Source organism: Mobula hypostoma, chromosome 16 (assembly GCF_963921235.1).
Source record: "Mobula hypostoma chromosome 16, sMobHyp1.1, whole genome shotgun sequence".
NCBI classification, from domain to species: domain Eukaryota; kingdom Metazoa; phylum Chordata; class Chondrichthyes; order Myliobatiformes; family Myliobatidae; genus Mobula; species Mobula hypostoma.
In genome coordinates, this window is record NC_086112.1 from 60,520,815 (window position 1) to 60,539,600 (window position 18,786).

Below are 18,786 nucleotides of genomic sequence, written 5' to 3' on the forward strand. Positions count from 1 at the left end.
TTTATGGAACCACCGGTGTTGAACGCAAGGCCATTTGGTTTGTTATATTTAAGATTTTAAAAAAACACTTGAAGGTAAAGCTTGAGCAGCTATTGTGGAGAGAAAGCAATTGTTCACATTTAGTTAAGACCCCACAATTACGGTACCTCCAAGAAGATGCTCGGCCCACCGAATCTTTCAATGTTTGGATATTTTTTCTCCGGCTTACAGCATCTGTAACCTCCATTTAACCTGATGTTTTGCAATTTTTTTGCTTAAGTGATCCCAATATTCTCTTCAGACTTTTAACAGCCACTTAAAGTAATATGTTGTCCCTTTATTGGTATAGTTTCAAAGCTTGCGTTTGGACTAGTTTCTTAATAGACTGTGACTGCTGCAGACAAAAGTTCAAAGACTTCATATTCATCCTGATGCCATTGAGCAGATTCCCAGTGGCATACAAGTGTTACAAGAGATGTCTTTAAATCCTTCTGGAAGAATGTGAAATGAGATATCCTCCTGGCTCTCTTTTTGAGAGGTGTTGTGGGAAAAATTTGATATTATCAAATATTAAAACAAAGTAGTTCTGAATCTACTTCTACCGCACGTAGAACAGAATGATTTTCAGACAGAACAGGAATGCACATCATAAAAAAAGACCAAGGAGAACTATTTGACCCAATGGATTTTTGTATCTAGTAGGGAAAGTTTGGCAGGATGATGCAAATGAAAGTACTACATGCGTGTCTAGATCTTGTTTCCCACAAGCTTGAGATGCACAAAAGATTGTCATGTGTGAACTGTCCAGCTCCTTAATTTTCAGGTACTTGGTTTGATCTTGCAAAGGGTTAAGCTGCACTGTGCTGCGGCGATGGAAAGAAATCTGAATGTCCTCTGGAAAATATCGAAACATCAACACTCAGCAGTTGACTTGGGGGAAAAAGTTGTGTGGGATGAATGAGCTTATTTTATTGTGTTAAGCTATAAAGGGATTGGGTTGTTTTCTCTGTACAAAGCTACATAAACTAGAATATAATTAAAGTGGTGAAATTATGTAACTTGCGGTTTGTGCTGTGTTAGCATGCTGCGTTTTTTCCATTTTTGGCACAGTGGCAAATTTCTAATTTGCTATAGTGTCGAGTGCATAATGTTAACTGAATATCACAGGAAATGTTGTAAATGATGTAAGTCACCCAGTTTAGTCATTTCATATTGTTTCAGTTATTGTCAACTTGCCCACAAAATATAGTTTAGCACAAAAGAAAATCTTCAGCATTTTAAGTCTTTGGAATCCCCAACTAGGACTGTGCTTATTTGAGTATATTCAGGTCAGGATTAATATTACTAGGCACTTAGATGAGGTTATAGGTAGGGAAGTGGACATAAATTAATCTAATTGAATGGTAGAATAGGCTTGAAGAGACATGGTGTACGGTATTTTTTGTCTATAAGCAAGCGACTTGTCTGTTAGTGATCCATAAGTTAGTTCAAGGGCACTACAAATATTTCCTCTGATTTTTATCTTGAATAAATTACAGTTTTTAAGGAAAGCTAATACTTGACAAAAGCACTGGAGGTTTAAGAAATTGTAGCTTTGGGGCCTTAGCATGCCTTTGCATGTTTGTACCCTTTCAAAATCTGCATGTATGTTGTTCAATGTGATCAGTAAATGGATGTTCATTTTTTAAAACAATTGCAAAGGTGTGATTTTTCTTGAGTCACTGAGTACTGAAGTTAACTTGGAGCACGACTCTTGAATGGTTCAAAGCATTTTGGGAGGAGGCTTGATGTTTGCTCTTCAATGAGAATTTTTGTACTGCTTACACTGGTTATTTTGGAAGTGGTGAAGCAATTTCCTTTTTTAATATATCTCTGGCATTTAACGCATTGTATTTTTAAATGTGATGTTATTAACAAAAGTGGAAGACAGAAATGAGCTGTGCAACACCTCCAGAAATATTGCGTTTTAGCACTTAGGACATTTAAATGACTTCTGAAGTACAGCCATTAAGTGAAATAAGAAGCTAAATTGCCCAGTGAAGTCCACTCCCCCAAGAAAATGAATTGCTCAGATTGGGAAGTAATAAGATGAAGAAAATGATTTTGAAGGGTCCCTTGTAAGTATTAATGTCTACTCAACTAACTCACTGGAAAGGGGGTACTTCCTAATAATACCATATGCCCCTGTCAGAAATCTTTGATTGCTGCAGGAAGACCCTATATGGCTTGTTAGTTCAGTGTTTTTGCCACTTGGATCTGCAGCAAGGTGAACACTAGTCAACAGAAATCTGTTTAAGACAGCATTATTATATATATAATATGTATGTCAGAATTTCTGAAAATAAGTAACTGTAGCATTTTTTTTGCATAGTGCAAGGATGATCACTACATTGGTTTTAAATTTTTTTTGAAATATTCTGAAATTAGTTTTAAAAGATTTCAGAAAGTTGGTAGTTGCAGTAGATGTCTCCTCCATTGGAAAAGGCTCTCAAGTTGGGTAACTGATGTAAATGCCTTTTTGCCTGAACCCCACTTTGTAATTAAGATGTCTTGCCAAGTGTGTTTAATTGATTCAAGATCCTAGGCATTTTACCAATTTAGTACTGCTGTTTAAAATGGGCGAATGTGTGGTCTGAAGTGTCACAGCTCAACACTGCATAGTTCTAGTCTTTGTTCAGAGAAACATTTCTAGATGCTAAGATCCAACTTGTGTCCTGCACCTGAAAAACTAACATTTTGTACCCAAACCCAATGCCTTCGCAACAAACCAATGATTTTTCTGCCCCTAAAATATTAGCACAATGCATTTTAGCATTGTTATTTATGAATGTTGCAGCTTCACATGAATGGTGCTAGCTTGGAAAAACCAAAAAACTTCAATTCCTGAATTCAGTTCTTGTCACATGAATGCAATGGACCTATTTAATTAGTGGTGTTGGCCTTAAGGAATCAAGTTATAAATCTATTGTTTAAGAAGAAGCTATGTGCATTAAAGACATTGGTTTGCTGCAAATTTAGTATGTAGCATGGTTCATGCTGCCTTTACAAATTGGAGCTGCCTCCTTACTAATACAGAACTCTGCAAGGTAGAAATCTTAAAAGGAAATTTGGAAGTGTTTTTACTAAATCTAAGCTTCAACATACTTTAATACTTCAGCTTGTCACTGGAATCGCGCAGTTAATTTTACATTCAATGTTTGCTTTTGATTTAATCCATGTCTTCAGATTGCAGTTAGTCAGTAGTGGATTTATTGCACGTTCCTTGAAATAAAAATAGCTTTCAAAAGAAAAGGAAGCGTAGCTTGCTATGATGATTTGCAATTGGTATTAGGAAGTCAATGTGAACAGATACTGGTGGGGGGGGTGTTGAGGGTGTGGGTGAAAACAAAAAAAAAAAAACAACTGAACAACAAAAATGCTTCTGATTCTGTTGCTCAGTTGGTCCAGTATGAAAGCAAGGTTACATTTATTTGCTACTCTAGTACAGGGGTCCCCAACCTTTGCACCGCAGACTGGTTTAATATTGACAATATTCTTGCAGACTGGGTGGGGGGGGGGTGTTAATCACGACTGGAATATAGGTGATAAGTCAACTATAAGTCACTTATTAGTGGCTAATACACTCAATTTTCTTTCTAAAAGGGTTTATCTAATGAATTTAATATTAAACACTGCATATTTTCCTCCCATGAATATAGTGATGTCAATTATAAGTCATAGGGGGTTCTCTGTGTCCAGTCTATTCTGCAATTTAGTTCTCGTTGCATTCATTGCAGAAAACCCCACTTCACAGAGATATGATGTTGGAAATGGAAGCAATGTTTTCGGTGTTTTTGTGGCTATCTCAGGATATTCAGCCTTGACTTTGATCCGGAATGCCAGCAGAGATATTATGTCAAACATACTTCTCAGCCCATCATCATTTGCAAGCTCGGAGTTGATCATCTTTTCGCGCTGTCATGGATGATTCACCGGGGACATTCACAAATGGGTCACGGACCCATTCCTTTGCACGTCTTGGGTTGTTTGTGGTTGGGAGGTAACACTCAAATTCTGTTGACAGTGAAGATGGGTGTTTGCGCACCAGTTGTGAGCCTCAGTTGTCTCCCAGGTTCCCAGCTAATGTTGGGAACATGTCAAATATGTTCCTGTCCACTCGCCGTCCTCACAGTTCCAGTTTGGCTGTGAAAGCAGACACTTTATCTGCCAACTTGAAGGCAGTTGTCATTCTCCCCTGAAGTGACAAATTGAGCAGGTTGAATATGTCATACAGATGAGCAAGTTTTGCTATCCACTCCTTGTCCCTGAAGTGTGCTGCCATTGGTGACTTTTTTCCTGAAAGCAATCTCTGTAGCTGCTCTCATCTCAAAAACCCTGGCCAGCGCTCTCCCCCTTGATTGCCACCTGACTTCAGTGAGTAAGAGAAGGCGTTTGTGCTCTGCATCCATTTCCTCGCAAAGCTGCTCAAACAGACGTGAGATAAGGGCTTTTGCTTTGATGAGATGGATAACTTCAACAACGTCGCTTTTAAGTTCAGGTGATACTTTTTGTCTAGCCAGCATTTCCCTGTGTGTGACACAGTGTGTAGACTAGCATTCAGGAGCAACCTCTTTGACTTGGGTAGTGAAACCAGACTCGTTCAGCCATTCCAACAGCTGTGCTTCGATGTCCTCTGCTATATCAGCAATTCTCCTTGAAATCGTGGTAGCTGAAAGAGAAACCTGTGCCATCTTGTTAGCTGCAGCTTCTCCCAACAGTTCATGGCACATGTCCTTGGCAGCAGGCAGAATCAATTCTTCACCAACAGTGAAAGGCTTCTTAGCCTTAACAATACGGCTAGCCACCAAGTACAACGCTGTCAGAGCAGCAGCATTTGTGGAGGCGGTGGCTCTCAGCACTTGCTTCTGTTCTGCTTGTTCACGTTTTCTTCCACTCAGAAACTCAGCGGGTTTGTCTTTAAGTGCAGGGTGCTTGGACTCAAGGTGCCAAAGCAGTTTTGAGGGTTTCATTACCTCATTAGACAGCTTGTCTCCACATATCACCCACAGGGGGCTTGGAGCATGCGAGTCACCGGTCGCAATAAAGCCATATTTTATGTACGACTCGTCATATTTTCTGTTGAAGGAAGCTTTTTTTTTGGCAGTCTCGGCCTCAGCTGTCTCTGCGTTATCATCATCGTTGGGCCTTTTATGTCCCTTGCCACCTCTTCCAAAGAAACTCTCAAGCGACGTTTGCTTTTTAGTCATTAAGTACTTGTAGGTTAATGACTGACTGATGTCCTCGCATGGGTAATGACCTCATGTGCGTTCAAGTTAAACAATGGGCCTGACAGGGAATGAGGAAAGGTGCAGTTAACTCGTATCGTTTCCTCACAGCCCGGTAGCACATGCTTTGCGGCCGGGTACTGGTGGTTGGGGACCACTGCTCTAGTACCCTTTTTATGGATGTCTTTAAAACCTGACACAAGATGTTATACTGCTATCTAATATGTGCTTTGTGCTATGTATGACTGTTGGTATTGTGTTTTGTACCTTGGCCCCAAAGGAACGCAGTTTCATTTGGTTGTATTCATGGCTGAATGACAATTAAATTTGAGCTTGAATCTATCATGTAATGTGGTTGCCAATGTGTCTGTTCAAGAACTTGCCATCCATTGCCTAGCTTTTGCTGAAGTGCATATTCACCAAATACTTAAGTAATGTGAACGACAGTGATTCATAATTAGACCTGAGTTGCTACATTAAGGCTTTCATTTGGCGAAAACTTAAAACTTGCAGGTACTGGCAATGGGGATGAAAGACATGTAAACACCATGGGTCTGTGGGAAGAGAAAAGGAGGTAACTCCCTTCCTATACTGTGGAAGATGTCCTGCCTCGTCACTCTGCCAAAAACACCGCGCCCCAGCGGCCTCAATGACTACAGACTGGTGGTATTGACCTCCCACATCATGAAGACCCTGGAGAGACTTGTTGTGGAGCTGCTCCAGCCTATGGTCAGATCACACTTATATCTCCTCCAGTTCGCCTACCAGCCTCGACTAGGAGTTGAGAATGCCATCATCTACCTGCTGAACCGTGTCTACGCCCACCTGGACAAGCCAGCGAGCACTGTGAGGGTCATGTTTTTTGACTTCTCCAGTGCGTTCAACACCATCTGCCCTGCTCTGCTGGGGGAGAAGCTGACAGCGATGCGGGTGGATGCTTCCCTGGTGTCATGGATGCTTGATTACCTGACTGGCAGACCACAGTACGTGTGCCTGCAACGCTGTGTGTCCGACAGTGATCAGCAGCACTGGGGCTCCACAGGGGACTGTCTTGTCTCCCTTTCTCTTCACCATTTGCACCTCGGACTTCAACTACTGCACAGAGTCTTGTCATCTTCAGAAGTTTGCGGATGACTCTGCCATAGTTGGATGCATCAGCAAGGGAGATGAGGCTGAGTACAGGGCTACGGTAGGAAACTTTGTCACATGGTGTGAGCAGAATTATCTGAAGCTTAGTGTGAAAAAGACTAAGGAGCTGGTGGTAGACCTGAGGAGAGCTAAGGTACTGGTGACCCCTGTTTCCATCCAGGGGGTCAGTGTGGACATGGTGGAGGATTACAGATACCTGGGGATACGAATTGACAATAAACTGGACTGGTCAAAGAACACTGAGGCTGTCTACAAGAAGGGTCAGAGCCGTCTCTATTTCCTGAGAAGACTGAGGTCCTTTAACATCTGCCGGACAATGCTGAGGATGTTCTACGAGTCTGTGGTGGCCAGTGCTATCATGTTTGCTGTTGTGTGCTGGGGCAGCAGGCTGAGGGTAGCAGACACCAACAGAATCAACAAACTCATTCGTAAGGCCAGTAATGTTGTGGGGATGGAACTGGACTCTCTCACGGTGGTGTCTGAAAAGAGGATGCTGTCTAAGTTGCATGCCATCTTGGACAATGTCTCCCATCTGCTACATAATGTACTGGGTGGGCACAGGAGTACATTCAGCCAGAGACTCATTCCACCGAGATACAACACAGAGTGTCATAGGAAGTCATTCTTGCCTGTGGCCATCAAACTTTACAACTCCTCCCTTGGAGGGTCAGATACCCTGAGCCAATAGGCTGGTCCTGGACTTATTTCATAATCTACTGGTATAATTTACGTATTACTATTTAACTATTTATTACTGTTTCTATTACTATTATTTATGGTGCAACTGTAACAAAAACCAATTTCTCCCGGGATCAATAAAGTATGACTGACTATTTAGAAATATTGACATTTTTTTTGATCCACCTCTGCCTGACATGAGCACTCCCAGTACTTGCTGTTTGAATTTGTCACATTGATCTTAGTCCTATTGGCACATCTGTCCTCAAGCTCGTGAGCTGCTAAGCTCGGTTTTTATGCTTTTTTTTTGACTCCTAAATAAATTTTTTTTGAAGTGCAGCTGGAACTGCTTTTCTGTTGCAGATTTGAATATAGTATTTTAAGCTTGGATTTCTCAATTAATGTCAATGATAGAGCCCTTTTAATGCTGATGGCCTTTCAGTGTTATCAGTCTGTATTGATATCTTGTTGCTGCCCTTCGGGGGGGCAACAGAAAGGTTTCTATTATTTTAGCATTTGTGTCAATTAATTTTAGTTGGAATTATATAAAAGCAAGCTGGACTGAATTTGGCACTGAGTATTAGATGCTGCATTTTAAGGATGTATTTGCCCTGGAAAGGTTGTATGGTAACTTGCTCATGAATTATGCTGATTTTAGATGGATGAGATGCTGCCTGAACAGATCTTCCTGGATGTGGAAATCTGAGGCTAAGATCTTGAAAGGTGCTCAGAAATTTTGTGTACGCGTGGGAGTTGTCGATGAGAATAAATAGAACATTTAGATTGAAATATTTAGGAATGAAATTGGGAAATAGTTCATGTAAAGGATGGTACAGATGTGGTATAGATTGTCCTTCTCTCCTCCACAAAAAAATGGAGGTGATCTCAATTTTAATGACTTGATGTTTTGAAAGGATGTTGAATTGTTGCTGACGGATGTGCTTGAAATATAGGTCTGATGTGGTAGCTAAAGCAGAACAACCTTAGTAGTTTAGTTGATCCATCATAATCGATTCTAGTTTGGCCTCCTGAACCAGCTACACAACTCTGTTGTATCAAAACTGTAGATTTCCCTCAACTACTTTCAGAGCATCAAGGACAAACATTAAATACTCCCCTGTACATGAGAAAATCTGCATGCAGATACTGGAAATCCAAAGCAACACACAAAATGCTGGAGGAACTCGGGGATATTGGGAGGCCGAGCACCTATGCTCTGTCTGCAGGTGGTTGGAGGAGCAACATTTTGAATTCTGTCTGGGTAGCCTCCAACTTGATGGCATGAACTGCGATTTCTTGAATTTCCTGTAATTGCGTGACCACTCCTCTCTTTTTCACCATTCCTCGTTCCTACTTCACTCTCACTTTATCTCCTTACCTGCCCATCGCCTCCCTCTGGTTCTCCTCTCCCTTCCCTTTCTTCCATGGTCTTTCATCCTCTCCTATCAGATTTCCCCTCCTCTATCCCATTATCTCCTTCACCAATCAACTTCCCAGCTCTCTTCACTGCTTCCCCTCTCCAGTTTCATCAACCAGCTGTCACCTTGTTCTGTTTCCTCCCCTCCTCCATATTACTGACTTTTCCCCTTCCAGTCCTGAAGAAGGGTCTCGGCCCAAAATGTTGACTCTTTAGGCCTGCTGAGTTCCTCCAGCATTTTGTGAGAGATGATTTCCTGTGACACACCTTGAATGACTTTTAGAATTTGTCACACTTAACTGTAGAACAGCTGGATTGCAAAAAAAAATCTAGAAGCAGTAGACAGTTCTGCCCCTTGTGCCAGCTCTATCGTTTAGTAATACCGTGGCAGCTCTTTTAATTCACCCATTTTGCATGACCCTTGATTTTCTTAGCATCCAAAAATATGCTTATTTGTCTTGTTTTATTTGACTGATACCCCATCTGTCTCTCGGTTATAAAATTTCTAAGATTTGCTACCCTCTGTTCAGACACCTTTCATGTATTTTGACTAATGAAGCCTCTTTTTTTTTTTTTTGCAAAAGTGTCCTGTTCTTCAAGATTTAGTAATGAGAAAGCCAGAGATAAATAAGCCAGTCCTCATTGGAGGATCAGTAACTTTAAATTCCTCAATGTTTTTATTTTGGAGGATCTGTTCTGGGCCCGGTATGTAAGTGTAATTATGAAGAAAGCACAGTAGTGCCTCTAATTAGGAGTTTGTGAAGGTTTGGTATGTTTTCTTATGTCAGTGTATAGGAGGGAGATTGAAAATCTGAGTGGTGCCATAACAACATCGTCTTAATATCAGCAAGACCACGGAGCTGATTGTTGACTTCAAGAGGAAGGAAGAGGTTCATGAGCCAGTCCTCATTGGAGGAGCAGAGGTGGAGCGGATCAGCAACTTTGAATTCTGTTCAAGGACACCAAGGCCCTTGAATGGAAAATCCTACAAAAAGTAGTGGATACGGCCCAGTCCATCATTGGGTAAAGCCCTCTCTTCTCACCATTGAGCACATCTACACAAAGTGTTGTCGCAGGAAAGCGGTATCAATCGTTAGGAAACCACAACAACTAGGACATGCTATCTTCTTGCTGCTACCATCAGGAAGGTGATACCAGCAGATTCAGGAACATTTTTTAGCCCTCATCCATCAGGCTGTTGAACTGAAGGGGATAACTTCACTTGCCTCGTCATTGAAATGTCCCCAAAACCTATGGACTCACTTTCAAGGACTTGTCATCTCTATATTCTTGATACTTCTCATTTATTTATCTTTGTATTTGCACAGTTGGTTGTCTTGTTCATACTGATTGAACACCCATGTTGGTGCAGTGTTGCATTGAATCTATTATGGTTAACATTCTATTATGGTTTTATTGAGTATGCCCACAAAGTGAATCTCAGGGTTGTATACAGTAACATATATGTACTTTGATAATAAATTTACTTTGAACTCAAATATCACTGTCAGGGAAAATGTCAGCTTTTGTATCTAGAGTAACACACGAGATGCTGGAGGAACTCAGCAGGTCAGGCAGCATCTGTGGAGAATAAACAGTTGACATTTCATACCAATACTCTTAATCAGCCCTGTTTATTCTACACCATAGATGCTACCTAACTTGAGTTCCACCAGCACTTGTGTGTTGCTCTACATTTCCAGCATCTGTTGAATCTCGTTTAGCTTTTGTATCTATCCTGTTAAATCCAGTAGGAATTTTGTTTCGTGTGATTTTTTTTTAAGCAAGCACGTTTATTTGTCTAGCATTTTTCAAACACAGTTCAAAGTGCTTTACATAGAATAAGATATAAAAAATATTAAATTTCAGACAGTATACAAGAGAATATAATCACACAAAAATAGATATAGAGTTTACAGTGCAGGAGATTCTAATTAAAAGCTACAGTGAAAAATTTTACATCTCTTGAAAAAAGCTGAAAGTTGGGGCAGACTTCAGATCCTCTGAAAGGTTACTCCAGATATGTGGAGCAATATAGCTAAAAGCTGCTTCATCGTGTTTAGTTTTGAATCTGGGGACAGTAAGAAGATCTACGCTAGATGACCTACGAGCTGGGGAAGGTTTGTAATACAATAAGAGATCAGAGATGTATTTTGGCCCTAGACCATTCAGTGCTTGAAAAACCAATAGTAATATTTGAAAATCAATCCTCTGGACAGGAAGGCACTGTAAAGATTTGAGAACTGAAGTGATATGTTCTATTTTCATGGTTTTAGTGAAGTCTTTAGCAGCAGCGTTATTGAATGAGCTGCGGCTGTCTGAGATTTTTTTTACAGATACCTGTGATAACTCCATTACAGTAGTCAAGCCTAACAAAAATGCATGGATGTGTTTTTCTAGATCATGCTGGGACATAGGCCCTTTAACTCTTGCTATATTTTTAAAATGGTTTGTAATTGTCTTAATGTGGCAGTGAAAATTTAAGTCTGAGTCCATCACAGCACAAGATTTCTGGCTTGGTTTGTGGTCTATAACGACATGGATAATAAGTGAGCACTGACTGTTAACCATTTTTGTTTTTGGCACCAAAAACAATTATTTGTTCAGCACTCTTTGCCCTATATGCCAGGTGAACGCTGTCCAGTATTTTGGTGAAAGCAATAATTTTGAACAAAGCCAACCTATACCTTTTAACAAAAATCACTCAACTCTTTTACACTCAAAGATGTAATTCAACCAATAAGCTGTTTTCAAACATCAATGTTTAATATTTCATTCAAAGACAGTTAAATAACTGATCATAAAAAGAGAAGAGAATGGATTATTCTCTGTTCAGAATTCATACTTTATCTATTGTGATTTTGGGGAACAATAAGTATTTGATGCAGAGTACTTTTCAAGTACATGGAGAAAAGTATAGAAGGTTGATATTTAAGATTAATCAGTTTGCAGTTTTTAAAGCTATTCTGGATTGTGCTGGTGTTTATTACAATGAATAAATAGTGACTGTAACACAATAGTAACATATATGTTAAGGAAATTGAAAGTTAATATCTTGATATAACTTGTTTGAGAATTAATCGTCCTTAAGGACAGCAGGATATCTTCCATCAGAAAACATTTAATGTCATAAGACAATGTGAAAAGACATCAGAGTTTATTCCAGATCTGAGATCAATCCTATTGTCCTATTTCCCTGTTGTCCATTATCTTATTTAATTTTCCTCCTCCATCAGGAATACAGAAATCAGTTAACACGCCAGCACTTTTATGGTATGTGAGAAACCTCGTGGTTGCAGGGCCATTGTGCAAACTCAACGCAGAACATCAGGATTAAACCTGGGTTGCTGGAGTTATCATGTTATCACAGAATAAATACTTTTTATTTCGGATAATAAAACAAAATTCTGGAAATAATTAGATCAGACAGAGACTATTGGAAGTGAGTGAGATTTTTAGTCAATGAACATTAGAAATGATACAATCATCAAAGGGTTTTGTAACAGATAACAGTTGCAATTTTTTTTAGCAATTAATAGTCAATTCTAATTTACAATTTTGTATTGAAATTGAATTCATTCTTAAACATCTTTTAGAATTGGGATTCTGAATCAAAATCAGAACTCTAGATATTAATCCCTTGTGAATCTGTTTAAATTGCTATAAGCAACTGATGTTTTGGTATAAAACTGTATCAATTTGAGATGCATTTAACTGTTGCCCCTTTCCAGGGAAAGTTTAGGGTTGGCAGTAATTGTTAGTGACATCCACGACCCAGCAATAAAGAAGCAATCAAAGTCCAGTGCAAGAAAAAGCTTTGATATGATGAGCCATTTTCTTTAAGACTGCAACATTGAATTGGCCATGGATTCATAATTGACTTGTTTTTTCCTCCAGGTCAAAGCCTTGGTTATGGGTTTGTAAACTATGTGGATCCAAAGGATGCTGAAAAAGCCATCAACACGTTAAATGGTCTCAGACTCCAAACTAAAACAATCAAGGTAAATTTGTGAAACTAAGACTTGGCATTTTGTATTGAGTGCTTTACTAAGTTTAATTTTCAAACAACTTAGATCAGGGGTTTTTAACCTTGTTTTAATGCCGTAGACAAACATCATTAAGCAAGGTGTCCATGGCACCTAGGTTAGGGAACCCCCTAACTTAAATATTTGGGGTATTGCTAGGTTTTATATACATGCTTTTCATCTGCTATTACCAGTAATAGTATGTTAGTAGTTTCTGAAGCTATTAGGAGAAAGGCACCTTCAAATGATTTCCTCACTAAAATCCTACTTGGCATTAGAGTCAAGAGTGTGAGTATGCACGCGCACAAACAAAAAACACACAAAATGTGACTTAATTTTCAACCATCAAATCCTGTCTAACAACCATTCTTATAGTCTAGTACTACAAGATCCATAATATTATGATACAAGATAATACTATGGATCTTGTATGTTTAGAAAAGTGATCTATCATATGCTTGCATAATCCCACAGCTTATAGCATTGAGTTCTCTGTGAAAGAACTGCTTTGCTCTTTAAAAAGCATTTTGGACTCTGGGGATGTAAGATTAATAAATTAAGGAGCTATCCTGCAGGAAAGGTTAGGATGCTGAAATGTGAGGGCTTGCCTGACTATTTGCTATTCTTTCAGGTGACCAGATGACGTTATTGAGTAAACCCATATGTACTGCAGAGTTGTCTTGTGGCCAGATGGATGACAGTTTGTCTGATTAAAGCCAAATTATTATAAACTGGCACTGACTCCAGACTTCATGCTGGGCAGACTTTCTCTCCTGGTAGCGAAGAGTGCTGTAGTAGTTTTGATGGCATTGGCCTTGACAAAGGTCACCCCATTGGACTGATAATGGAAGCATCTTTTTTTTCAAAAAAAAACAATGCTCAGGTTCATTATTTTGACTTCATTTGGGGTTCCAAGTTCTGGAGTCTTAATTCTTCAAATTTCCTCCAACCTTTTCTTTCATTGCTACAGTCTGAAGTTAATTCTGTTCTAGATTTAAATACAGTTCAAATGCCTTCCAAGTTCCCTCTATTCTCAAGTTTTCTTGTGTGGGTCAGATTGTATTAAAATGGGCCTGGTTACAGCTATTTGAAATGAGAAAGAAAACATTAATTTCCAGTATAATTCTAAATCCTGATGGGGAATGCAATGAACAAGATAGGAAAACCAGAGAAATAGCTTCAGTAAGAATAAATAAACAGTCGACCTGGCAGACCTGATAAAAGGGTCTTGTCCTGAAATATTGACTTTATTAAATTTCCATAGACGCTGCCTGACCTGAGTTCCTCCTCCATTTTGTGTGTGTGTTGCTCTGGATTTCAGCATCTGCAGAATTGCTTGTGTTTAAATGTATTCATTGCCTGTTTCTTCTCCTGTCATCAACTGGTTCAAATGGTTTTATCTCAATTCTGAGTCTAGTGTCATCGTTTCATCATTGTACAGCACTCACGATGTTACTCTACATTATTGATTTCTTTGATTCTGATAACTTTAGGCTCTGCACTACATTACTGGAGAATAAATATACTTGATTTGTCATTATCTTTGAAGATATTGTTGACCCTGCCATCAACTTGAATTTGTTCTCCTTTTTCACCTGCTGAGGACTATTGATGACTATTGATAGTAAATGGCTCTCTTTGTTATTAAGTACTGTCTTATTCCCACCATATGTACCTGTGCAGGCAGGCATTAGGCATTGGGCAACAGTCTAAGCTGCTGACTCTTTGTCTGCACAGAATGTTGTCATCTTGGGAGAAGTTATCCTTAGCATAAAGGTAAGTTGCTTTCTTTGGTGCTAGGGTAGAGGAAATGATTTGTAGTGTGTTTTAGGATTAGTGAATGGTTTTGTTCTTTAGATGTAGCTTTACTCCATAGTTGTATCGTGTACTTCGTATATCAGGAAAATAGATTCAAAGGTTCATTTAATATCAGTAATGTATACAGTGTACAACCTGAAACTTTGTACCCTTCAGACATCCACGAAACAAGAAACCTCATAGAATGAATGATAGAAATATCAAAGCCCCCTCCTTACACAAGCAGCAGGAAAAGCATCAATTTAGCGCCGATGCGTGCAACGACGAGAGCAGGACCAGCACCTTGCTGCTCCGATGCTAGAATCTTCTGTGTCACTTCTCCAAGTCCCCTGAACTTCAGAAAGCCAATTGCCCTAGACAGATCATTTGTTTTTAGTCTTAACTACCTTCAGCATTAGTGATTCAAGTCAAATACAAGGTATTATGAAATACTGAATATTGTACTATCTAATGTAAAATCATATCACTGCTCTACATGTATCCCCTGCACAGTGAACCTGATCGAATACTCATTTGATCGCATGGAAGTTAAATGTGTTAAACAGTAACTAACAAAGCCAAGTGATCAACTGCCCTATTCAACAACATTCATTCACAGCATTTACCAGAATGAAGAGATTGGATTGTACTGTTTAATATTACTCTGCTCCCATTTCCATCAAGTATAAAACCTAGTTAACATCTAACATTTCAAATGGTTAATATTTAGAAGAACTTTGTTTTTTGAATGTTAGATATAAGATCTCCTACCTCTGTCCCATCTGGGTTTATGCCAGGTTTCCTACGATTTCCAGCAACTACTGCTAAACAGATGGAGGGTTTTATGAAGTGTGGTCTGTGTTCTAATCCTCATGTACAGTAAATATTGAAGATGTGACTGCTTTGGAGAGAAAATAAAAATGACACTAAGCGCTGGTGCTGCCATCATGCCGCTGGCATTTAGGGCAGCAATGAAGATCCTCCATCTCTGTTTGTCCTTGGTTGCACACAGATTAGAAGGATCCTTTATTGTTGTTTCCATAACCGTCTTTTTTTTTTTAAACCAGTCCGGGTTATTAGCCCTGAACTGAACCCCCAAACCAGGAGGATCAGTGGACCACTTTTAGTCTGGCCTCTACTGTTTAGTATTGGTGACCCTACCAAGAGTCAAAATGCAAGGTCATGACTCTAGCCAACATTGCACTCTGGCTCATTGAGGCACAGAAGTCTCCAAACTCTACAGATTTGTAGACCTCTTGGAGGACGAATGCTGGGCAAATAATGTAACTTCAGATAGTTCTCTGTAGCAATTATTTCAGATTTGTTATAGCAGTGTACTGTTACTTGGGACTGTACTGGGATTAGCTCTTATATACTCTTCGTCAGTGGTTTCTGAGCTAAAACTGGGGTGATATAATTGCTGTAAACTGTTCTGAATGGCCCATTTATCCTAAAAACGGACAGATAAGTCTTTGCTATTGATGAGTTTAAGTACTTGTGTAATTCCCCTTTTATATTTTGTTTAGCCATGTTCAAGTTTGATTGGCATTCAACCATACACATGAATATAGCCAAATGAAAGTGTTCCTCTCAGGTCCAAGGTGTAAAACACACAGCACGTAAAGCACGAAGAACGTGAAGTCACAAGAAGTAATATTTTTAGCCCATGTCCCCATTGTCACTCCGGTAGATTGATGATGTGCTTGAGGGACAATCCTGGTGCCATGTTTCTGTGAGAGCTAGCATCCAGCAGTAATCACATGCTAGTGTAGCCACAGTCAGACACAATCCAGCTTGTCTTCCACCGAGCACGGAAGGGGGCCAGCCCCCAACCTAGCACTCGCTGCATTTCTGCTCTCTCAAACCTCCTGCATCATCTCCTCCCTTGGCGGTGACCCTGCATCATGGGTGCCTGGTCCGCGCAGCAGTCGAGGGCACACAGCTCCCCCGCCACCGGTCTCTCCAGTGAGCCAGACCGGCTGTACTACGTTACCAATATCCAACAGGGTCCTGCGATCACAAGAAAAACATTCAAAGCAATCATGTTGCATGTTACTGTGAGCAGGCTTACTGGTTTTATACCCTGTGGCCCTCAGTGGGCAACGTTTTGCCAAACAGTGAAAATATACTGTAGGTTGGTGTTGAGTCTGTCTTAATAAATACATAGATGTGTTTCCAGATTGCACATACTTTTGCCTTGCCTGTGCATTGATTCAGTGTTCTATTTGAACTTAAAATTTGAGATTTGTTTTTGTAGCGTACTGGATGCATCAAGATTTAATTTCACTTTGGAGAACTAGAGTGGCATTTATTAAAGTTTTTTTGTGGAAGAGTTGTAGATGAGAAGGGGTGGTGAGAGTAAGACCATGATAGGCCAGTAAGCAGGGTAATAATGAATTAATATTGGTGGTGGTTGTTCCAGTTTTAATTCGTCAGTTTGAGATTTTCTTTTGGTGGGGGTGGGTAGGTGAGGGATACTGAAGCCTGAACACTTAGTAATTTTATTTTGTTTCAATAAGCTGTGATTTGGTTATGTCCTGCCTTGTAACTTCTGATTTTTTTTTTGTCGGGGGCGGGGTGGTGCAGTACTGTTGCTGACTCTCTTGAGGGAAATATTCAAATAGCAAATACAGTGGATTCTGATTAATCAGTTAATTAAGGCTGCCATTTATTTGGGAAAATTTATGAACAAAAACTAATTGAGAAAATAGCTGGGATCGTTTTAGTTTATTTGGGATACTATGCCGCTTAATTGGAGCAGGAGATTGTTGCTAAAGAGTTCCTAACCAATGTCAGTTGCATGCACTTGTGTGGCCGTTAGACACTACACTGCTTAGAGCAAGCAGTTTTTAAACTGTCTGTTGCATGTTGGTATTCAAGAAGCAGTGAGTTTTGTCACTTCGTTGTCAAGAAATAGTAAGACAATTCAGAACTGTTGTGCTGACTGTGGTTTCAAGTATTCAGATTTGGAGATGCCAGAGACAGCCGGGAGTGAAAATGAAACTATTTCACTACTTCAATATGTTAGGAACTGTGAAGAATTTAAAGGTATCACCAAACATCTTGAATGTTACAATGAAAATGAAAATTTTGTGGATGGAATCGTCGAAAGCATTGTATGAAGGCAGTTTATTATTTCCACCAGGTGTGCACTGATTTTGTACATCCAAAATAACACGGCCATGTACACTGAATGAATTCCTCAGATAACTGTTAGGAACCAATACAGTTTTATAGTACTGGAGTAGTATTGATAGTGTTCTAATTTGTTCTGTATTTCATTTAAATACATAATTTGTTCCTTAGTTAAATTATAGTTTGCCTTTATACCTTTTTAACTACTTCCATGAAACTTCAGCTAATTGGGACAGCTGCTTAATTGGGTCAAAATAGACTAATCCCAATGTGTCCCAATTAACCGGAACCCACTGTAGTTAAAAAGGTATTTTAAAAAAAAAGACAAACTATCGTTTAACTGAGTGACAAATTAAGTATTTAATGTAGAACAAATTAGAACACTGCCAATACTATTACAGTACTATAAAATGGTGTTAGTTCCTTTTAGTTACCAACAGAGGAATTATCCACTGTAAGCTGCAGTGTTCTTGTTGATTGACTGTAGAAGAACAAAATCAGCGCAGCCACCCGGTGCCTTCATATAATGCTTTTGGCGATTGTGTCCACCAAATCTTCTTTTTCATTGTAACATTCAGGATAATTGTCGATACCTTCAAATTCTTTGTAGTTCCTAACTTAAAGCAGTGAAATTGTAGGAGAGTGAATTTTTCATTCTTGGCTGTTTCTGGCAACTCCAAGCCTGAAACTACAGCGAGCAAAATTGTCTTGCTGCTTGCTTCTCGCAAACGATCTGTAACAAAATTCACTGCTGTTTTGAATGAAAACATCAAGCAACAGAAGCTGTCTTTAAAAAATTTTGCTCTAAGCTCTGAGTAGTGTCTAACAGCCACACAAGTACACATGACAGATGCTAGTGACAAACTGTTCGACAACAGTCTTCTGTCCCTATTAAGCGGCATGGTGTCCCAAATAAATGAAGGGAATCTCTGCTATTATTTTTATCAGTTTTTGTTCTTGAGTTGTATCAAATAAGAAACTCCCCCGATTAGGCTCCAATTAACCAGAACCCACTGTCCTTCAGAAAATATTACAGCTGTCGAGTGTGAAACTTAATTTAAGCAGTGAATCACATTCCTATAAATTATTAGCCTACTTTCAAGATTCTGATTGGAGTAAATTTTGGGAATTTCATTATTGATTTAACTGTCTTTTGTGGAGGAGGGTGGGAAGCATAATGTTCTTTGGTATTGTACCTTTTGATGCAAGCTGAATATCCGAAGATTCTTCAGGCACCTCAAAATGATTTGGTGAAAGTTATCTAATAATGGGGGAGGGGAGAAGAAAGAATGAAGAGCCAAAGTACTTGATGTCATGGTTAGTAGAGTAAGTGGAGGTAGGA

At 39.4% G+C, this 18,786-nt stretch overlaps 1 protein-coding gene across 2 annotated transcripts in view; it reads left to right on the top strand.

The window, feature by feature from the left end:
• The window catches only part of elavl2 (ELAV like neuron-specific RNA binding protein 2), a 92,460-nt gene that overhangs the window by 33,554 nt on the left and 40,120 nt on the right, over positions 1 to 18,786 (top strand). For both annotated transcript variants that reach the window (XM_063069214.1, XM_063069215.1), the window contains one exon: positions 12,385 to 12,488. In XM_063069214.1, the coding sequence (XP_062925284.1) occupies positions 12,385 to 12,488 (104 nt within the window). The remainder of the gene's footprint in view (positions 1 to 12,384; positions 12,489 to 18,786) is intronic.